The 23035-nt window shown below is 52.0% G+C and overlaps 1 protein-coding gene across 1 annotated transcript in view; it reads left to right on the plus strand.

The window, feature by feature from the left end:
- The first annotated feature begins 3178 nt into the window (after window positions 1-3178).
- The window catches only part of WTIP (WT1 interacting protein), an 88818-nt gene continuing 68961 nt past the window's right edge, over window positions 3179-23035 (plus strand). Inside the window, exon 1 of the mRNA XM_066557334.1 lies at window positions 3179-4685. Coding sequence (XP_066413431.1) covers window positions 3233-4685 — 1453 coding nt within the window. The 5' untranslated portion in view covers window positions 3179-3232. The remainder of the gene's footprint in view (window positions 4686-23035) is intronic.

A 23035-nucleotide genomic window follows, 5' to 3' on the forward strand; every position in this document is an offset into this window, starting at 1 on the left:
AAATGTGAGTTTCTTCCTGTGTGTGACAGAAGAACAGCTCCCTGGTGAAGAGGGGCCAGAAGCATTGCCCCTGCAGCAGGTACAAGATGGGAACACGGGACCAGGATGTTACTCACCAAGCATAAGCTTTCTTACAGTAAAAGTGAGTGATTTTTACCATTTGATCCACACTGCTTACTAAAAAGGGCCATTTCCTTAGACTCCCCTGTATGTTTTTCCCATGAGTTCATACCCAACAAAGTCCATGCTTTCATGACTCAAGTACCAATAGACTTAGTGCAGAAACCTGCTGGCAGCAGAACCAGCACAGAAACTGAGTGGCCTCAAAAGGCAGAGCAAGGGCAGATTTGTGGCTCAGAAGGACAGAGCTACAGAAGGACACTGTTGCTCTAAGTGTGAGCTGCAGCTTCAGCTCTGCAGTTCCTGCTGTAGGGATACCTGCCCAAAATGCTTCTTCACATGAGCACATGGCAGGGCTTCCCAGCATGTCCTATCCTCTCTGTCAGATTAGTAATAAAGCTTTCAAATGTTGTAAGGTTAAACAAAAAAACAACCAGACAAACAAAAAAAACCCCAAAAAACCAAAAACAAATGAAAAACAAAATAACAAAAAGCAAACAAAAACCCCCAAAATAAAACAAGATGCCCTTAAAACAGAGTACATTTTCTTGACATGTGCTCTGATGGGCCAACCTCCTCCCAAGCTGTGCATGAGCTTCTCCCAGTTTCTCAGGAAAACAACCTTACAAAAACGGACACTAAGTGGTGCTAAGTCGGTAACAGGAGAGAACAGCCTCACGCAGGCCCCAGGAACGATCGAAGGAGCTCTGCAGCAGTACACTGGAGGGCAGCAGGTCATGAGGTGCCCACTGCCACAAACAAACTTCATCCCAGGTGGGGCAGCTGAAGGCTCAAGGTAAAGGTGGTGTCCATGTGCTCTGTGGGAGGGAGCTCTCTTTGTTCATGGAAGGGATGTGTCCATGTGGAAGGGATGTGTCCATGTGGCACGGCTCAGTCTGTGTCTGTGCTGACCCCTTTACCAGGGTCTGTGGCTTGAATGGTTCAGGGACTGGAGCTGCTGCTGGGATGCCCCCACAGCCAGGGCACATTCCCCGGGCCGTGTTTGCTGCTCATCCCGGGAGCAGGAGCAGTGAGGGACTGCACCAGGACACCCTGCTGCACAGGTGCCTTCCACCATCACACACCTGCGGGCTACAGCTGAAATGTAACTTGTTCCACAAGTACCACACGTGGTAACAGCTTGTTTGGGAGATGGGCAAAAAGTGTAATGAAAGACATGAACACAGAAAAGAGCACTCAATTCCCAAGAGTGGTGGTGTTTGCTTATGTACATCCACATGGATGTGGACTGCCTCTGTCATGCCTAACAGGTTTGTTTTTCAGGTCTTGCTCTGCACATTTACATGGTTCATTGGATTTTTTTCCTGCCACCCCTGCACACACAAAAAACCAGATTGCCAACGAATTGCCCTCCACTGCTGGGGACCTTTTTGAGTACACAGTTGCTTTTAACGTTTAATTAGGTCTGATAATGGAATAAAATGTTCTTGGCACAGCAGAGTGCCTATAGCTCAAACCTGAGCCGTATTTCTCTCCTTGCAGGGTGTCAGCACCCAGCAGTGTAAGGACACCCGTCAGATACGTCTTGTTAGGGCTTTGTCAGCATTTCTGCCATCAACACAAATGATTGCCAGGGAGCTGCAGCTCAGTTGCAAAAAAAAAAAAAAAAAACAAAAACAAAACAACCCCCCCCCCCCCAAAAAAAACCCAAAAAAACCACCAAAACAAAAAAACCCCCACAAAACCGTAGGCTACGTTTTAGCATCGGGGGTCTCATTCAGTTGCGGTTCTGAGGGTTGTTTTCTGACAGCCTTCCCCGTGAGCACACAGATGCAAATAGCAAGCGGCGCCGGGGTGTTCGTCACCGATCAACAGATGAAGCTCTTGCAGTCACACGCACAGTAGCTGCTTCTTTACACTCCCGTCAGCTCACAGATTGCTTTAGGCCACAATAATATGTTTATCATATGTCTTAGCGCTGCCTTTTTTTTTTTTTTTTTTTTTTTTTTTTTAAGACTTAAATAACTGGCAACAACCCTCAGCTGCCGTGCTACAAACACAAGTCCTTTCAGCTGAGACACCTGGCCGGCGCTGGGGACTCCGCACAGGTGCGGGGCTGCTCCCGCCGCTCGGCCCCCGCAGCGATGCCGGTGTTCGTGCGGGGCAGCCCCGGCCGCAGGTGGGGCAGAGTCGCCCCTTCCCCACGCGGGACGAGGCCGCGGCTCCTGCCGGGAAGTTCCAGCGAGGGGCGCGGGCGGCGGAGCCCCCCCGGGCCGGGATCTCGGGCGCTCCGTGCGCGGCTCCTCGGGGCCGCCGAGCCCCGCGCGGGGACCCCCGGCGCGGTGACAGCCCCGGCACCGCCGCGGCACCGCCCGCCGCCGGCCCCGGGCCGGGCGCGGCCGGCCCAGCCGAGGAGGGAGCTGCCGACCCCGCCGCCGAGCAGCGCCGCGGCCGCCCTCTCCCTGACTGACTCGGGGAAAATCATTGTTTGGCTCCGGCATTAGCTACATTCCAGCGGGACGCAGCGCCCAGTCTCCTTCCTCGCATTCCTGCCCCACACAAAGGAGTCCCTGCCTCGCCGCGCCCCGCGCCGCGCTCGCCGCGCCGCAGAGCCCCTCCGGGCCGGCCGCCGCCTTCGCCCCCGCCCGGGGGTGCGGGCGGGCCGCGGCCCCAACGCGGGGCGGCCGCCGGGGGCGGCGGGGGCAGGGACCCGCCGAGCGCAAATTCCTCCGCGCAGCGCGCCATTGACTGGACCGAGCAACTTATTTAAGGCTGGAAAGTGACACAGGGGCGCCTCGTCTGCGCCGGCCGCGCTCCGCCGGGCAGCCCGGCCGCACCGAGCCCAGCGCCGCGGCGGGGATGCCGCCCGGGTGACCGCCCCGAGCCCGGCCGCAGCCTCGCAGCTCTCCGGACGAGGAGCCGCGTCCCGCCGCTGCCCCGCCAGGACCGCGGGAAGGGGCTTTCTTTTGGGCTGCTTTTTGTGTTGCTGGATTTGGGGATTTCTTTTTTTTTTTTTTTTTTTTGGCTTTTTGGCTTTTTTTTTTCTTAGCTTTTTTTTTTTTTTTTTACTCTTCTTTCTCCGCTCCGGGCTGCGCTTTCGCGGAGAGTTCACCGCCCTTCCCCGCCCCGCGCCGCCGGGCTCCGGCAGAGCATGGAGAAGTACGAGGAGGACATGGCACTGAAGGCCACCAAGTTCATGGAGGACCTGTCCCTGTACGAGCCCTGCCCGGAGGGTCCGTACGGCCGGGGCGGCCGCCGGGACCTGGTGCTGCACCCCGACCTGGAGGAGACCAAGCGGGTCATCGCCGCCCACATGACGGCGGAGCAGCGGGGCCGGAAGATGAACGGCACCGCCGCGCCGCCGCCGCCCGCCGAAGGCTTCCCCGCCGCCGCCCCCTGCGGCAAAGCCGCCCCGCTCCGCGCCAACGGCCGCGCCGCCGCCGAGCCGCCTCCGGGAGCGGGCCCGCCGTGCTGCGAGGAGGGGCTGTGCACCCGCTCCGAGGTGGCGCTGCCCTGCTACAGCGGCTTCGCCGACAAGGGCAAGCGCTACTCGGCCGAGGGCTACCGCTACGCCGCGGGCAGCGCCTACGAGGGCGGCTACGTGGCCAAGGGCGGCGGGCGGGCGCCCGGCGGCCCGGACGGCAAGTTCGGCGCCGCCAGCCCGCGGGCCAGCCTGGCCGCCGCCGCCTCGCCGGGCCCCGGCGCCGAGCACGGCAAGTTCTCCAGCCCGCGCTCCAGCCTGGGCGGCGCGGTCGCGCTGCCCTACGAGAAGTTCTCCAGCCCCCGCTCCAGCCTGGTGGTGCCCGGGCAGGACAAGTACGGCAGCCCCCGCGCCAGCCTGGTGCAGTACGACGGAGCCGCCCTCAGCCCCCGCTCCAGCTACGCCAGCACGGCCAGCGACACCAGCAAACACTCCAGCCCCCGCGCCAGCCTCACCGGCTACGACGGCGGCGGCAGCAAGCCCAGCAGCAACCGCACCAGCGGCATCAGCATGGGCTACGACCAGCGCCACGCCAGCCCCCGCTCCAGCACCGCCAGCCAGTACTCCTGCACCGCCAGCCCCCGCTCCAGCTACTCGGACTCCAGGTACGGCCCGCCGGGCAGCGCCGAGCCCGAGGGGGCGGGCGGCACCGGGCTCGCCCTGGCCAGCCCCCGCTCCAGCCTGTGCGGCCCCGAGGGCCGCGGCTCGGCCGGCCCCGCCGTGGTCAGCCCCCGCTCCAGCATCTCCAGCCAGAGCTCGCGGAGCTCCCGGGGCTCCATGAGCGCCTATCCCGAGCTGCAGCTGCCGTCGCCCCGCTCGTCCCTGCTGGGGCCCGGCCTGCCGGAGGACGGCGCCGTGCCCGAGCTGGGGGACGTGTACCACCGCATCCATGCCCAGTCCCCGCCGCGGCACGACCCGCAGCACCCGGCCGGCGCCCCCGAGCCGCCGCCTCCCTACGCCTACAGCCCCACCAAAGGCTCTGCTTCGGCTCCCAAATTCAAGCTCCCCTACCAGGTGACGCCGTGCCGGGAGAGCGGCCCCAGCCAGGCGGAGAGGCGGCTGGAGGCGCTGACGCTGGAGCTGGAGAAGGAGCTGGAGATGCACATGAAGAAGGAGTACTTCGGTGAGTGGGGCGGGGGGAGCGGGCGGCTGGAGGGCGGCGGTGCGCGGGGCCTGCCGAGCCGGGAGAAGGAGGGAGTGCGATGCCCGGGGCTGCTCTGGACCAGGTGCCTGCTGAAGTCTCACATGGCCACAGACCCTGTCTGGTGTCCGAAGCGCTTGCACCGTAGTTCACTCCCGGTATGTGAACTCTATCCCGTCTCTTCCTAACGCGCTTTGCCGGGATGTTTGCTGCTTCCCTTTCCACGTGCGGGAGATGAGTGCCTGACGTGTGACGAGAGCTGCTTGTGTACCGAGGCTTACAGTGACTCTCGTTTGTCTCCCTTCCTCACGGGCTGCTGAAGCTTCTCTGCTAGCCTCCAGCATCCCAGAGGATGTGGTGTTTGCGATCCTCAATCTGTGCTAACGTTTGCAGATGACGAGTATGGCTGGTAGGGCAGTTCTTTAGTGCCTGGTTCAATGAAATCTTTGTGCTAGTTCAGAGTACCTGTGGGAGCCCAGCATTGTTCCTGCCCCGCGAGGCCTTGCAGGGTGTGCTCAGCACACAGGGACATCCCTGGGACCACAGAGGAGCCCTTGGCCCTTGCTGAGGTTAAGTCGGCCTGTTGGTCGCCTCCTGAATTTTTGTTGCTTTTTTTATGGAAGAAAAGTAACTTCTTGAAATGTGTATGTTCTTGAAATGTGGATGAGTGCACGTGTTTTATAGCCACTGTAGTTAGATTAGGCTCCCCTGCCTTACTTTGTAGTGGATGGGAAAGGCTAAAAACCCCTGTGAAAAGCTGATGCCGGGGTGTGCAATCCTGCCCGGGCTCACAGAGCTGATGCCGGGGTGTGCAATCCTGCCCGGGCTCACAGAGCTGATGCCGGGGTGTGCAATCCTGCCCGGGCTCACAGAGCTGATGCCGGGGTGTGCAATCCTGCCCGGGCTCACAGAGCTGATGCCGGGGTGTGCAATCCTGCCCGGGCTCACAGAGCTGATGCCGGGGTGTGCAATCCTGCCCGGGCTCACAGAGCTGATGCCGGGGTGTGCAGATGCTGCCCTGGCTCTCCTGAGCAGGTCGGGCAGCCCTCGGGAGCAGCTCGATCGTTCCCTGCCCGAGCATGGGGATGTCAGAGCTCCTGCAGGGCAGGGAGGGAGAGGCCTGGGAAGGTGAGGATGAGCCAGCCCCATCCGAGGCCTTTGAGGGAATGGTTACCTCCGTGCTTTGTGTGCTGCCGGTCCCGTGCGCTCCTGATGAGGATGGAGCCGTGTGTCACCTCGGTCCCTGACTCAGTCGGTGCTTTTGGCGCAGCACTGGGTGCTCTGCAGGGAGGGAAGGAGCTGCAGGGCTGCCTTCATTGTCTGGGAGAGAGACCTGGGCCGGCCAGTGCAGGTAGCTGAGTGAGCAGCAACCTCTCTAGCAGGAAAACCTTTCGGTAAACTGCAGCGGCAGAGTTTCTCCGAGCTTTTGTGCCCAGACAAAGGAGGCTGAACGCAGTGCTTTTCCTGCCTTCCTTCACCCGTCATGGGCTGATAAGGAAGCTGATGGATCACCCGCGGGATGTTTGCAGTGCTGGCACCTGGCTCGGTGCTGGGGGACGCTGCTGAGGGCAGCTGTGGCTCCCTTCGGAGGGGGCAGAGGCTGCGTGGGGGGCTTGTAACACACGAACTGCTGCAGGAAATGTTACCCTCAACATTCCCACGGTCTGCGGTGGGAGACTCAGGAATAAAATGTGAGAGTAAGAACAAGTTACCTGTCCTGAGCCTCTGGGAGGTGTTTGCAGTGGCCTGGGAAAGCTGAGGGTGCGATCAGGGGCTCCAGGAGCAAACGTGGGGAGTCTGTGCTGGGGATTGATTTTTGTGTTTCTCAGAGTTTGGCTGTTGCAGGTGCCCCTGCTGGCAGGGATGCTCCCAGTGCAGGATGAGCAGTGCCTGGGCCTGGGCAGCCTCTGTGCTGCTCTGGAGGCTCCTGCTGTGGCAGCACCGCGGAGCACTACTGTGACTTCCACCCTGGAAGCAGATGAAACCCAGAAAACTGGGCTGCTTTGGAAGAGAAAGTTGATTTCTGTGAGCTGCTGAGGTTTTGATAAATTCTGGTGGATTTGATCCCACTTTTTTGGTTCAGATGATCCATGTGGGTTTTGGCTGCGCCACTGCATGAGAGGCTGGCAGGGCTGACCATAGGCTGTTGGGTCAGGGTGAAGGGAGTGAGAACAGAACAGGGAGAAGTCTGGTTTTAGTTTGACTTCGAGGGTGTCTTAATAAAATGAAGTAAGGAAAATGCCTTGGTTTTCACTGCAGTTTGTACATGCTGAGCTGTCTGCAGAGCACTGGTGAGTGGCACCCCAGAGGCAGTGGTGGGTGTTCTTTGGTGCCTGTGGAGAGCAGAAGTGTTGAGCCAATAGGTCCAACAAAGTAGAAAGGACAGAGATGCTTTACTGCTTCTTAATTAGATGAGCTCAATTGTTTAATGAGTAAATGCTGATTTGAGGACACCAGGTATTTACTGTGCTCTGTGTCCTGTCATCATGTTGTGTTGTTTCCTGCCCCCACACCCCCAGTAAAATTAGAAATTGAGCAGTGTGCTATTTTAGAACTGAGGTCAAGGGACAGGCCAGCTCTGCTTGGAGGAGGAGCAGCCCTGCCCTGCCTCCATGCTGGCTGTGGGTCAGTTTGTGTGAGCGTGGTGCTGGCAGGCCCTGGCTGCTTTCCCACCCCTCCCTCTCTGCTTCAGGAGGGAGCCATAGTCTGGGACAGATAAATAGGAGATGGGGGAGAAGTGCAGGGTCTGATCTCCAGAGAGGCTCTGGGGCAGCCAAGGCAAGCAGGGTGCAAGCGCTCAGGTCTCCTGTGCTGCTCTGCAGGCTGACAGTGCTGTGCTGGGAGCTTTGTTTTACTGCTCCAGCTTCTCCACCCTCCCCTTCCTTCTGCCAGGCTGCAGTGCATCTGGAGGAGAAGGAAGATGCCCTCCTACCCTTGGTTCAATCTGAATAAAGATGCCAGTGCTGCCAAAAGCAAGGCTCTGCACCTGCCCAGTTGCACAGGTGAGGCACAGCACCATTCCACCTCCCCGTGCTCCCTCCAACACCTTGCAGCCACTTGCACTCACTGATCTGACAGAAACAAAGCCTGCAGAGGAGGAGGGAGAAGAGGGAGGGTTGTTTGGGGCTGGATTGGTGAGCTGCTCCAGCTCATCCTTGTCAAAGAGATGGCTGGGGCTGACTCAAGGGTGCAAATAGGGCTCCAGGAAGCCAAGACCCTTCCTTTGGCAGCAGCTGAATTGGGTAAAGCTGTGAGACTTTGTTCTCTTGTAGCTGCTTCCTGTGCATTCCCTCCAAACCTCTTCCTCCTCCACCCTCTGAGACCTCCTGTATGACAGTTTGGTAAATGTGCTTGGTTTAGTGGCAGATGCTGAGAAGTGAGGTAATAAAAAAGTACTTTCATTCATTTTCATAACTCTTCTGAGCTGAACATTGGTATGAGGTGAGGTAGAAGTTGTTTCAGGCATGTTTTTTAAATGGAATGTTCATCCTGAGGTGTCAGCAGGACATTGGTGGGTTGGAAAATCATGAGCTCAGGCACTGTCTTAAAATCTGTTTTCTTTGCAGAATGCATCAGTCTGATGTTTAGGTGTTGGAAAAAAGTGTGAGGTTAAAGTTGTATTTTGGCACACCCATCCAAGTCATGCATCCTTGTGGGACTGACTGTAAACCTGTGGCTTGTCACCTGCCAGGCAGGGAAAGGTCCCTGTTGAGTGAGCACTTGGGCTGCTTGGCTGCTATTTTTGCAGCAGATCTCTCTGTGCAGCGGTGTCAGCAGTGCAGGGTGGCTGCAGGGCTGCAGTCAGACACTGCTGCAGCCATCCCCCAGCCAGGGCTCTGCTCACCTTGGCCCTGGTGATGGAATCCAGCACCAGAAGTGACTTCATTGTCACCTTGGCCTCTCCTGAAGCTGCAGGAGGTGCCTGGTCCTGGGGAGGTGGGGAGTGCAGCTGCCTCCCTGTGCCAATCCAGAGAGAGCAGCGAGGCTGCAGCTCTGCCTTGTCCTTCAGCTGCCCTTGTGCAGGCAGTGCCCTCGGTGAAGGCGCCGCTCCCCATCCCTGCACACCCCGAGCCTGCCCCAGCCCTGGCTGCCAGCTCAGCCCCCTGCCCACAGCTGAGGTGCAGAACAGAGCTCAGACACGTGTGCTGCTCCCCAGTGAGAACAGGGGATCCTGTCCCAGAGCTGCCACCTTCCCCCCTTCCACGGGCAGCTCTGTGCTCATGCTGCAGGAGCTTTGCCAGGGGAAGCAGGGGTGTCTCTGGGGACACAAAGCCTGGATTCTGTTAATAATGCACTCCTCAGTTTGGCACAGCCCTGGTGGGTGGCCTTGACTTTTGAGAGCTCTCTCGTGCCAGAAAGCCACCCAGCAGTACCAGCACATGTTTGCTGGAGCAAGAGGCAGTGCTGATAACATGGTGCTGAAAAGCCTTTGGCTTGGCAGGTGAGGGAAGGGAAGACTGGGCGAAGGGAGGAAATAAATCTCTAGACCCATCCAGGCCCTCTCTGCCCTTTTTGTGCATAGTCAGCCATGTAAATCTGGATTTGAGCCCTACAATGTGCTCATGGATTCAGAGTTGTATGTTTGTGCTTGTTCTGTGTGTGTGCAGTTTGATGTGATGGAAGGGTGTTTATGCAAGTAAGATCAAATTTAAGACAGGTAACAGTGGTAAGTCTCTAAAAGCTGTATTGCACAGAGATGAAATTTGACAATTTGAATGAAATTTAAGATAAGCTTGCAGTTGGTGAGTAGAACACTTGAGAGATTTGCTATGGAGTTCTTTTCAGTCTTAGGAATTCCTGAAGGTTTCTCTGTGAAATATTAGTTCTTTCCTGTTTCCATCAAAGTAAAGGTGTAATGATTGATACATCATATCATTTGGGGGATAAGCAGAGGTTTATTGTCTGGTAATTACTTTATATTTTTCTTTTGCTGGGCATAGAAATTCACCCAGTGTTGGTAAGCAGTTGATGTCCTTCAGCATTTGCAGTTGGGGCTGCCTGGGGAAAAAGTAGCCTTTGATAGGCAAACATTTAAACAGAAATGAACTCCCATGGTGGGGTCCCTGAAGTGCTCAAACAGGCTGTGTACCTCAGAGCTCTGCTTCTTTATAATCTCCCTGTTACAGCTGGAAAATCCATTGCTGAAGCTGATTTGAGAGTGGTCAGGCTTTTCTGGCCAAAGAGCAGGAAAGGCTCCAAGGAGGTGCTCAGGGGGAAGGGGCAGGAGGAGCTGCTGGGGCCCCTGTGGGGTGGCAGCATCCTCAGGGCCACCAGGAGCCTGTCCCCTGAATGAGCCAAGGAAGTCATGGTCAGAGTGATAAAATCTGTAGCTGGAACATCATCCAAGGGAGGAAGGAGTAGAAAGGTGAGGAGAGAGAAAGTAGAAGGAACTGACATGGAAAAAGCATGGGGTAACAAGTGTACAGAGCTGGGAAAAGGGAATTTTGTCTGTGGCATTGAATGTACTATGAGGGATGCTCCTGAGATGGTTTCTTGCAGTCCCTGGTAGCCATGCACATCCTTATGACTCTCCTTGAAGCTGGGAATTGATATAATAACAGCAGGGGAGAGTTGTGGAGTATGTGTGGTTTTGTTTTATTAGATACTGGATAATGTAACATGTACAATTAACATGAAATGAGAATTTGGATGGCTGTAGCTTGGATGGAAGCCTGTGTTATGAATGGGGACAAACATTTTCTTATCTTCAGTTGCAGGACACTTGGCTGTGGATGGGATATGGTTTGATAGCAAAGGGTCTTTTTGTTTCTTTTTGTTTCTCATGCTTTTACTCTGTTAAAAGTAAAAGCACTGTGTGTAAGAGGGCAAGGAAAAAACCCTTTTTCCAAAGAACTGCCCCGTGTTTGATTGGGGTGAGGTCCCAGGACAGAGGTTTGTGGGGTGGTGCAGGTGCGAGCGCTGCTGTGCTGTGCCTGGTTTGTGACCCCTGTGCTGCCCCGGGTCTGGGGATGCTCCTGTGGGTGCCCAGCAGGGTGAGGGGAGGGAATGTTGGCAGGGGCTGAGGGGAGCCTGTGCTCAGCTGGGTTTGGAGTGGGAATGCTGTGAGAAACACTGAGCAATTCATTGCTCCTGCTCAGCTTTTAGGGCTCTCACAAGCTCCAGGCCAAGGCTGTGGTGCTTCCCTCAAGGATAAATCCCAGAAGTAACATCAGGTTTTTAACCATGCCCTTCCCCCTTTGCCTACCCCCTCACCCCCCAAAAAACCCCAACCTAATCAGCTCTGCCCTCTCAGGTGGGTCAGGGAAATCCTGAGCAACACTGGAAGTCAAAAATGGTTCTGTGGCAGAGTGGAACTTGCATTGGCAGTTGTTTCCCTCACCTCCATGCTGGATCTTCCCCAGAGATTTTTGGGTGTGAATGTCCTGTTTGAGCTCCAGTCACTCACTGGGGGTTCATATGTGCTGGTGTGAAAACTGGGAGGAAATCCCAGTTTAGTGACTTTAATGGGTTCAGTTTGCAGAACAGCAATGCTACCCTGCTGTGGAGGAACAGCTAACTGTCAAAGTAGCTGGGTTTAGAATTTGATTGAAGTTGGGTTTTTTTTCAGTGGAAAACATCCCTGAAGTTGTATAATTTTTACATCTAAAATGTGTAAATGGTACAAGTTTGTGTGCTACCACTGATGGCTTCATGGCAGCAGGTCTAGGCTGAAATCCTTAATATCCACAGTTAATGAATTAGGATGTAAATGCCTCTTAGCTGTGTGGATATTGGGTGCTTAGAAAACATTCTCCATGGAAGAGAATTTGCCTAATCTTAAAGTGATTATTTTTTAAAAATTCTAAAATGATTATTAAAAAAGTGCCCAAACTTGGCAAAGTAATTTTCAGGTATGTAATAGGATTGTTCAGCAATGGAAAGAAAATAAACTGATAGTGATAAGCCAGGTGGTTTTACTAAGATCAGAACGTTTATGCAGGTATTTAATAAGCTCTACACTTGGCCTTCTACCTACATCCTATGCCCCAAATATCTCAGGGCAGCTTCACAGCACTTTGGTAGAGTCTGGTTGATTGTTAGTATAATTGTTAAATAGTTAATATGATTGTTCAATAATTTCCTCTTCTGTGGCTGGAGAAACTGAGTGTCTTGGAGTGTGATGTGGTGGTTGATTTTTGTGCCCACCCTGGACAAAGGGCCTCCTCTGGGACAGGGGTGTGTGCAGTAAAGCAAAGCTGAAGCAGCCAGAGGATGGGATGCAGGAACGTGCATGGTCTGTAAGTTTTGAGCTTGGAAGGGCTCCCTTTGGAGGGCTGTGTTCAGCTGCCTGAGGGGTCCAGGGTACCTGGGGCTGTGATGTGGCATTGCCTGGAGCTGCTCCAGGGCTGTGACAGTTCTGGGGCTCCAGCAGGATTCCTGCTGGCTTATTAACTTCAGCTCTGAACAAAATTAGCAAATGTGCCAATGATCAACCAATATATGTGCTGTTTGGCTGGACTCTTAAGGGATTTTCAATGTGCCTGTGTGGGTGCTTTCTCTGGAAGTGGGTTTTCTGCTTTCTTTTTTATTTTCCACTGGAGCAGATAGCTCCATTCTGTGGTATGTGTTATCTCTTCTTATTAACCTCACTGGGTTGTTCTGGCTCCCTCTCAGCATAGCCCTGCTTGTTACTGTGCTGAGACTGAGCACAAAAAGCAGCCAAGCAAGTCATGTATCTCTTCCAGCTGGAGTATTTCACATTGTCTGAAACTTCATTCCTTGTTTCTTGGAGCAGTTTTTACTAAATCTCTAAAGTCACATTTATGGTTCCAGCAAACTTTTAAGAAAAGGCTGATGAAGGAACAAACCCTGCACCCAGAGCACAAACACTCAGTGATGCTCGGCTGAGAACTCCTGTGCACAATGTGGAGGGGCTTGCACAGGGACTTGGCTGGGGGTGAGGATTTGTTATATATATATTTAGGGTGATATATGTGTTATTTATTATATATAGGGTTATATATGTTATTATATATGTAGGGTGATACATGTGTTATTATATATAGAGAGATATATGTGTTATTTATTATATATAGGGTTATATATGTTATTGTATATGTAGGGTGATATGTGTTATTTATTATATATATGGGGTTGTATGTGTGTTATTTATTTTATATATAGGGTGATATATATAATTATATATATAATTTTATTTTTATATATAATTTTATTTATAGATATATATAGGGTGACACTTATTTCCAAATCTGAGATGCTGGAGAAGTTCTTATTGGCAGGCTTTGCATGAAGACCTGTGGGCAGTGGGGTTTGAGCCTCTCTTCTGTGTGGCTGGGGCTGGGCACAAGGGCCACTGTGCCACTGTCCCCTTGTCCCCCTGCCCCACCCTCTGCTGCTGTGGAAGGGGCTGCAGTGGCAGCTCTGCCTGGCCTGGTAAAACCATCATGGGCTGAGCTGCCCAGCAGGGCTGAGCTGCCCTGGGGCTGCCCTTGTGCAGGGGGGCTCAGGGACCCCTGATGGGCTTTGAGCAGAGAATTGGGTTCCTCAGGTCCAGGGATGGGAAACCAAGTGCCTTGGAAAGAGGGATGGGATTGGGTTGCAATGACAGCACAAATACTCAATGATCTCCCCCAGGAGATGATCTCCAGCCTTCATTGTGAAGTGTTTAATTGCAGGCAGCAGCAGTGAAGTGCATTTGGTGCCTGTGAGGGTTGATGTGTGTTTGGGAGTGAAGGCAGGGTGCAGTGGTACAGAGTGGCAATATCAGAGCTTGTCATGAAGTAAGGAGTGCATCAAATGGACAACCAGGCGGCATTTAATAGGTTACAAAAGGTCATGTCTCATGTGTAGTATTGCTCTTTTAAGAATTTGGCTGGACAAAGCTTGTTTCAGTTCAGAATGTGTTTACAGTTTTTTGGAAAAGTAGATGGCTGTTGTGGAAGGACTGCTGGGGACTTTCATTGTTTCCCAGCCATCCAAACATTTATTTAATTGGTGAACTGTTTCACTGCTGACACCTCAGAACTCCTGGAAAGAGAAAACAAGATGTTTTCTTCCTTTAATGTGGTCACTTGAAAAAATTAGAAAATTTCAAAGTTAAAATAAAGAGAAACAAAAAGCCATTCCTAAATGCAGTTTGACAGTTGTGCATGTTTAGATGCTCCAGCTGTCTTGGATCAAATTTCCTGTGGTCTGAGGAGAGCCTGTGGCCTCTCCCAGGCACGGGAAATACCCTTTTGTTCTGGTGGCCACGGCACAAACCTTTCCCTGTGCTGCAGCTCCTGGGCTGGGCGGTCCTGCTGCAGCTCTGAGCCTCCCTGGGTGCTGGCCCTGCCCCAGGGGGCACCAGGCAGGGCCACTCCTGCTGGGGCTGTGGCTGGGTCAGGTGCTGGTGCAGGACAGCTCAGGGGTGTCCCCAAATCTCAGTGCCACTGATCTGAAGCTCCTTTCTGTGGGTGTCTCTGCAAGGGCAAAACTGCAGCATGTGTGGGTTGGAAACCTTTGGAATGGAGGGGTTTCTGACCAGGTGGGAGAGGAATGATAGTGGCTGTGATAAAGCAAGCATGGGCTTGGCTGAACTGAGCCAGCCCAGGGCTCTGCTGCTGTGGCTGTTCTGCTCTCTTGCCCTTGTGGATGTGGCATTGCCTTCAGTGGTGTTAGAGCAGGATCTTGGTTTTCTGTGTTCTGCTGGTGTGAAATTCTTGCTAAATCCATTTGTTTGGGTCAAATGTTGAATGACTGGAAAATAATCACTGATAGAGTGGTTCTGAGCAAGGGGATAGTGACTAAACTTTGTCATTTAGCTCTGGTTTCCCCTGCTCACAGGAGTGTGTTTACCTGGCCCGTGCTGCTCCTGCTGCCCTGCCTGTTCCTGTCACCACCCTGAAATGCAGCAGGATCAGACCCTGTCTGTGGATGCTCTCACCTGTCCCTTCCCTTCCCTTTGAACCAGCAGAGTTATGGAGAGAATGTTGATTTGGGGCTTTGTTTCAGGAAAAAGGGAAGAAGCAAAAGATACTGGAGTGCAATCTCAGCTAAGGCAAGACAACTGTGTAGCAGGCAGTGGAAAGAGCTGTAATTGGTAAAATCTTGGACTCTCTGTGTTCCTCTGTGTTGTGGCAGTTGCTGTTTACCTTGAGCATCCCAGATGTAGGTGCATTCTCAGGTGTAGGTGAGGCAAACTGGCAATTCCTCAGGGAGCAAGGCAGAGGTTTTGATGAATGGCAATAACTGTTGCAGCTCTGGTTTTTTGTTTTGGTTTGGTTTTGCCAGGCAGTTATGTGAAAATTTTCTGCAGTTGGGGCTTTGCCTATTTTTAATCAAAGCCACATTTCCCAAATCTAAACACTCAATAGAAAACAGACCTGCACACCAATCAAGTGTGTTAGAGCCCATATTTGGAGCTGGTTTCAGAAATAAGCATGTAATTTTTTTGAAGTGTATGTCAGTAGCTGGTTGTTTTGCAAAGTCTCTTGGCCTGCTGTACCCGTTCCTGGCTGGAGCAGGGCTGGGCCTTGGCAGTGCAGCCCTGCAAAGCTGCAGTGGTGCAGAGCAAGTGATGCACTTGCTGTGCTGGAAACCCCCCATGACCTGGGGGCAGACCTGGGGGGCTCAGCAGTCAAGACATCTCAAAATAAAATTAATGCAAGGTATTTGGAATTCTTGCAGTTTTATTTAGGAGATGGAGCACATCTGATAAACCCAGGGCTGCCTCATGAGTGACAGTCCTGTTGAAGTCATGGGTGGCATGATGGATTTGTTTCTGACAGCTGGGAGTCATCTGGAGCTGTTTCCAATACAGCCCAGAGATCAGGCAATGAGGAAATTCACACCAGTGCTTTTCCCTGGCCGTGTTTGTCTGCCTGGCCCCTGCACCTCCCAGCCATGCCCACCATGGCGTGGTCCCAGGTGTCCCCCCTGCTTTGTGCTCTAGAAGCTGTGTGCTGTTTGCCTGGGAACCTGGTACTGCAGCAGGTGAATACTTGAGGCACAGTTTGCAGGGAATGGGTGACTGTGAGCAGGTGGAGCCAGCCCTGTGGGACTGTGACTTCTCCAGCTTGTACAAAGTCACTTCTGGGCCCAGAGCTCCCAGACTGCTCCGCTCTCAGGCTGGGGTGGAGGCTGTGTCCAGATGTGAGCTGTGCATCTTCTGCTTTTCCTCTTGTAATCTGCCCAGAGCAGGGGTCCTTAAAGGAATCCAGAGCTGGAGAGGATGTACAGCTCAGCTCCAGGCACAGACAGGGCTGATGCACATGAACTGCAGTTGTTCCTGTTCTAGGGATCCCCCTGGTGCTGCCTGTGCTCAGTGAGGTGCTGGGGCTCTAAGGGCTCTTTCCATTTTATTCCTTTGGTTTCCTTTTCCTTTTTTTGCAGCAAAATAAAATGTCCAGCCTATTCTTACTTAATGTCTTTTTATGAAATGTTGGCAGTCACCAAGTGCTAGACTCAGGTGCTGTTTCACAAACAATTAGAAAAAAGCTTGTTTTGCTTTGCTGGAAAGAGAATCTCCCAGTCTTTCCATGTGTTGGTTTTGAGGGAGAGCCTCCTGTGTGAGGGTGGTGGCAGTGACAGTGCTGGGGAGTTGGCTGCTCATGGAGAATGGGGCAGCAGCATCTGCAGCTGGTCCCTGCCAGTTCAGAGAGAGGGAAGAACTCAAATCCACAGCATTTTGTTTTGTATATGTTACTATATTCTAAAACCTTAAACTCTGAGTTTTCTACACGTGATGTTACATACTTCTATTTAAACTACATAGCCATGATCTTAGTTCTGTCATTCCATTTTGGAAGCCTTCTCCACGGCCTCAGGTCAATGCAGTGTTCTCCTGGGGGTGAGTGCCAGGCAGCACAGAAAGTCTGAAATTCTCAGGAGCCAGGGTTCCAGCAGCTTTGGGCCTGGGGCTTTGAGCCCAGCATGGATGAGGTTTGCCCTTGCAGGAGTTTCTGGCAGAGTGCAGATGTGGCCATTCACTCACCAAATCCCACATTGCCTGAGAGCAGTGGGGCAATTCCACATGGGGTGGAATGACTGGAGTGCCAGACCACACCTTTTAAAAAAGCAAACCCAAGAAACCCCCTTGACCTATTAGGAAAATGTATAAAGAGAAGGGATGGCTTGGGTTAGGCTGGAATAGCCTTGCATGCTGTGTAAGAGCACAGAGATGGTGGCTCCTTTGGGAAAAGGCTTTCCCAGCCCCTCTTTCCCACCTGGGAGGAATCCAGGCTGGTGAAGAACCAGCCCAGAAAGGGGAGATGCACAGAGCCCGCCCCAAAGAAAACACTCTGAAGTTGTGCCAAGTGCAGACTTGCAAATCAGCTTCCTGGTGTGCCAAGTGTGTGAAGCTCTGCCTTTCCCTGCTTCCCACCCTGTTCCCACCTCCAGGGGCTTTGTCTGACTTCCCCATGGGGGCGGCAGGAGGATGGAGCAGGGAGCAGCTCAAACCCATGTGGTGGCCCAGCCCTGGGCCCTCTGATTGACTACTGTAACTCACCAGAGGGAAATAAATGAACCCCACAAAACAAAACCCCTGAGCTGAAGGACAAATCCTGGACTCCTTTGTGGCAGAGCTTCCTTTGAAATTACTGGGTGTTTTGCTTGGTTGGACTGGCAGAATTGGGAAGCCTGGGGTTAGATTATTGCAAGGTCAGAGAAAAATGCATTTCAAGTCAGGGGGGAAGGACTTAGTTTCGTTTTTCTGACAAAGTACCCCTTGAATAGTGAGCATTGATTTAGAGCTCTGCTCCCAGCTGGGTCAGTGCCTGCATGGGCAGTTCCCAGCCCTGCCCCAGGTGTCACTTCTTCAGCTCTCAGCCCCTGTCCTTGGTCAAGGGTGGCATGCACTGGCTGATCCCAATGGTCAGAGTTCCTCTCTTCTGCTCTTTGGGGTGGGATTTTCCCTGCTTTGACTCCTGTTCCCTCTCAACATCCAAGTGCAAGGTCTGTGTGGGCTTCTTCAAGGACTTGGCTGCTCTGGTCCTCAAGGTTGCTGTGAACTTTGCTGTGATATTTGAAAGCAGAGAGGAAGAGATGTGCACTGTGTGTGTGGAGGAACATCTCTTCAGAGAGTCAGTCCCACTGGGAGTGCCCACTGCAACTGGCTGCTCACTTGGGGAGATTCTAACTTAATGTTCCCATACAGTGTGGAAAAGGCAAGAGAGAAGTTTGATTAAAAAAAAAAAAAGAAAAAGAGGGAGTCTGCTGAGAGTTCTGGCAGGTACATGGTAATATTTGCTTAAGTTTCTGAGAAATGCATTATTTCACTTTTATTATGAAGCTTATGTCTGTGTATTTGCATCACCCTAAGTGTTTTCTGGGGTTTTGCCATTTCAAGGCAATGTCTGTTGGTCCAGAACTGCCAGCACATGGCTGAGCTGAAAGTGGAATAAACTCACTTTGTTTTTAATTTGGGCCATTTTCATTTTGATCAGGGAACCAAATGATGGGGCACTGTGAGGGAATGTTAGGTCATGGCTTCAGTTTTGCTTGTGCATGTTGTAAATTTGATTGGGAGTGCAACGAGGTGAATGAGACTGTGCCCTTCTCCAGAGACAAGAGCTGCATGCCCAGGTGACAACCATGTGTAAAAAATCTCCCTAAAGAGTAGAGTTAATTCTTGCTTTGAAGGAAGATCTGGGAGCTGGATGTGCTGCTGGTGCAGGCTCAGTTCTTCATGCATCCTTTCCTGCTGGAACTCTACTGTTCCCCCTAAAAAAACAGCCAGAAAAAGTGCCCAAAAGTGTCCAATTAGCCTGCAAATCAATTGCTGTTTGAATTTTTTGGACCATGCAGCTTGCAGTTGCTCAGCAAGCAGTTGATTTAAGTCAACAGGGTAGGTGTTGTCTCGGGTCTGAATTAAGTCAGACTGACTCCAGGCGCAGTGTGACCACTGGGGAGCAAACAGTGCCATGTTTGTGCTCATGCTGCAGCCCAGGGCAGGGCACAAGCTTGGAAGCACCAAAGGGAGAGGGAGGAAGGGAGCTAAGGATGTTCTGTGCAGGCTGGAGAACAGAGATCAGAACAGGTGACAGTCCACAACAGGACTAAAACAGTTCAGATGTTGTGTGAGAGAGCTCGGGGATCAGGTCATGAAGTGGTGGCAAGTGTCGTGCAGGGGGCAGAGTGTGGAGCCTGGGGGCAGCCAGGATTTCAGGGCTGAGCTGCAGGTGCTCCTGCTGCCAGCTCTGAAGGGCTGGGTGCTGGCTGGGATCTCAGCCTGGCTGCAGAGGACAGGGAGCAGCAGCTCCTCCTTGGCCACTCCTGTGGCTGCTGGGCCAGGGAAGGGATGTGTGTTCCTCCCTGCACAGCCATTCCTGCCAGCCTGAGTCACAGCTCCACTGCAGGACAAAAGCTGTGGCTCCACCAGATGAAAACCAATGGGGAACAACCATTTGGACTGATCTCTTCAGGGTTGATTTTTTTTTTTTTTTTTTTTTTTTTTTTGCTTTGCTTGAAGAAACATCTCTCTTGCAGGGGTGGGAGACAACCAGAGAAGACGTTTTGTGACTGGTACCAGAGTGAGGCACAGCCTGCTGTAATTGAGGATCAACAATGATTCCTTCTCTAAGAGGGACAATTGGCTCCTCTGGAGGAATTATAAAATCCTTCATCTCTCAAAGGCACCAGTGGGAGAAGCAGGGGATGTGCAGGCACCAGCTTAGTACCAACTCTGTACTTCACTCTTAACTTTACAGAGAAAGCACAGTAAAGAGTTTCATCATTGATTTTGGTAAAAGCTGCCCTTATTTTCATGGATATAATTACAGAAGAGGTTACAGTCATCTGCAAACAAAGGCTCGAGTATTTTTTTTAAGCAGAAATAAATTTAATAAATTTTAAAGCCCCCAACAACTAAATTAATTCTTTTAGCTAGTTTTCAAAAGATAAGTTTTTGGGTGGTGTTAGTTGCTTTGTTGGTTTTTTTTGCAAGGAAGCCTTGAGGAACCCATTTCTTGGTGAATACAGTGAAAGGAGAGATCCCAAAAGGGCTTTTGTGCAATTAAGGGAATGTTTGCATTAGGTTGTGCTGCAGTGATTTAACACATGAGAAGGAAAAATCCCAGCTGAGTGATTTACACATGGGTCTTGAATGTTCTGATCAAAGGTCAGACTCAGAAATGCATTTATGCTTATTTTTGAGTCCAAAGAGAACCCAGTGGGGAGTTAAATCTCTAAGTAGGCATTTAATGTGTAAATATTCACAGGTAGCTCTTTACTTAGCCATGTCATTTTGCTGTGAGTTTAGACAGGGCCAGATTTACTTGGAAGCTGAAGCCCAGACTCTCTAGTACCTACAACAGGGGAGAGCATTTCTGTGGACTGAACTGACTTCTTTGGGTATTTCATATATGAATTCTGCATTTCACTGGCTTACAGGAGTTCTAAAGTAGGTTGGGAGAAGTGAAAAGGGGTCAGGAAAACTGGCTGATTTTTCAAGGCTTGCAGTCTCCAGGTTCAGGAATGGTCCATCCTGACATGCAGGAAGTGGCAAGAGGCCTGCATGGGTGAGCAAGGGGCTCTGAAGAAAGAAATGGAAAGGATTTGTGTGATATGTGAGGGGTGGAAGCAGGGACAACTGACCTGGGGGAATATCCAGAGACACAAGGCTCAGCTGGAGCTGGCCCTGGTGAAAGCCAGGGAAGTCAGGGAGTGCTTCTGCAGGTATGTGAGAGGAAGGAACTGCAGGGAAACATGGCCAGCAGTGCTGGGTTGGCCTTCTGGGATGAAAATCTTGGGGAATTAGGGGACAGCAGTGGTGCTTGATCTCAGCTTTAGTAAAGCTTTTGATGCTGTCACCCATAGCATCCCTCTGGACAAACTGGTGAGTACAGGCTGTGAGAGGGACTGAAAAGTGGCTGAGCTCAGGTGTGACCAGCAGGATGAGGCTGAGTTGGAGCCAGTCACTGGTGGTGTACAGCAGTGTTCACAGAGGTCCCAGGACAAGGGAAGAGATGAGAATCTTGACTCCCTGTTTCAGAAGGCTGATTTATTATTTTATTATATATATTATATTAAAAGAAAATTATATATTAAAACTTACTAAAAGAATAGAAGGAAGGATTTCATCAGAAGGCAAGGAAAGGAAAGGAATGGAATGATAATAAAATCTTGTGACTGACCAGAGAGTCTGAGACAGCTGGACTGGGATTGGCCATTAATTAAAACCAACCACATGAGACCAATCAAAGATGCACCTGTTGCATTCCACAGCAGCAGATAATTATTGTTTATTAGTTTCTGAGGCCTCTCAGCTTCTCAGGAGAAGAAATCCTAACAAAAGAATTTTTCATAAAAGATGTCAGTGACAATGGTGCACCTCAGCAGTCCACGTTCTGGAGCCAGTAGTGTTTGACATCTTCATTAATGAGGGGACAGAGTGCCCCTCTAGCCAGGCTGTGGATTGTACCCCCATGGAGTGGATGGATGTGCTGCTGCTCAGCAGGACCCTGACAGGCTGCAGAAATGTGGGAATGGGAACCTCAGGAAATTCAGCCCAGGGAAAAGCCAAGTCCTGCAGGTGGGGAGCCACAGCCTCATCCAGTGCTGGGAGCAGCTCTGCAGAAAGGCCCTCTGGAGTCCAGGCTGGGTGTTTGGCAAAGGAAACCACAGCAAATGGAGCTGGAGTGCAGGCTGACCACCCTGGGTCATGGATCAGAACCATCATGGATCACGACCACCCTGGATCGTGGATGAGGGCCACCCTGGGTCATGGATCAGGGCCACCCTGGGTCATGGATCATGGATGAGGGCCACCCTGGGTCATGGATCATGGATCAGGGCCACCCTGGACCATCATGGATCAGGACCACCCTGGGTCATGGATCATGGATCAGGGCCACCCTGGACCACTGTGGATCAGGACCACCCTGGGTCATGGATCAGGACTATCATGGATCAGGACCACCCTGGGTCATGGATCAGGACCACCCTGGGTCATGGATCATGGATCAGGACCACCCTGGGTCATGGGCACCCTGGAGCTGCCTGCATGTCCTGGGTGCCCGTGGGCTTGGTGCAGCCTCGGTGTGTGGGCAGTTTGCCCTCAGCAGCTGTGTCTGAAGCAGGGGCTGGGAGTGGGGTGTGCCAGCTTTGGCTCTGGTGTCCTGGGGGGACACTCCAGCTCCCAGCCAGTGCCCAGTGGAAGCTCCCTCTGTGTGCTGGGAGCCTGTGGGGAGCTCAGCTCTCATCCAGGCTTCCCAAAGGCAGCCCCTCCAGTGCCCACCTCTCAGGTGGATGCCCTGAAACCTAAAAGGGCACCAAATAACTACCACATACTTCATAATCAGATGTGAATGATCCTTTATTGCTTTTGGCATGATCCTAGTGGGAACCCCTGCTTTAGCCCTGCCATTGCACTGGGCTCTCCAAGGATGGGTCACAGGCAGCAGCTGAGGTGGAAAGGGTTGCCTCTCTCCATCACTTCTTTGTTTTGCTGAGTGTTTTAATTAAAACCAGATAGAGGAAAATTTCTCACAGTGTTTCCAATTTTTAGTGGTTTCACCTGCTGTTGAAAATTGCATCAAGACAAAATGGTAAAGGGATGATGCAAAGAGGAATGAATGCTCCTTTTAGTGGCTATGAATAGAGCTTCTCATATCAGTTAAGTGTTGACTTTTAATTATGAAAAGATTATAGGTTTCTGTTATTTTTAGCCAGTCCTTTAACACATAAATTAACTAACATTTCATCACTTCATGTAACCTTTCAAAACAGAGGAGGGAGGTTTGGCTGATGAAATTCATAAGATCACATTTATTTGGAGATGTTTACTGTAACTAACAAAGTGAAAAATTACCCTTTCCTATATGCTCACTCTTTCCCTCGTTATGCAGTTGAGGAGGTGATTTTTGCTGTTTTTCTAGAAAGACTTTTAAAAAATATTTATACCAGGGGAGTTTGCTCTTCAACTGTGCTTCAGTTGTGTTTTTGTAGGAGTTGCTAGAAATTCAGCCACAACTCCTTTGCTGTCTCATGGCTGTGGGTGGTGGAGCTGATGAGTTACTAAATAAGAGATGTTTGGGTGTTGGGGTGCCAGGAATGGGAGGGAAGAGCATTTTGAGTCTTGTTCCTCCCTTGGACTGGAGTCTGGCATTGAGCTTCCAGGAAACAGAGTCCATCTTCCAAAAACCCTCCTGAGGAGAGGATGCCTGTCTGCCATCCGTGGGGAGGGTGAGCCTGGAGGAGGCACCAGGGTAATTCTGGGAGCTCCTCTGATGTGTGGCTGGGTCCTGCAGTGCTGGGTGGCAGCTGCTTTGTGAGGACAAGGCTCAGTGCACAGGGATCATGAGCAAAGAGAAATCCTTCCCCCCTCAAGCAAATTGTTCTTTGACAGGAGCCACTGAGGCCAGGGGGGTTCCCTGTTTGCATCTCAGTGC

This window comes from Molothrus aeneus, chromosome 11, assembly GCF_037042795.1.
Source record: "Molothrus aeneus isolate 106 chromosome 11, BPBGC_Maene_1.0, whole genome shotgun sequence".
NCBI classification, from domain to species: domain Eukaryota; kingdom Metazoa; phylum Chordata; class Aves; order Passeriformes; family Icteridae; genus Molothrus; species Molothrus aeneus.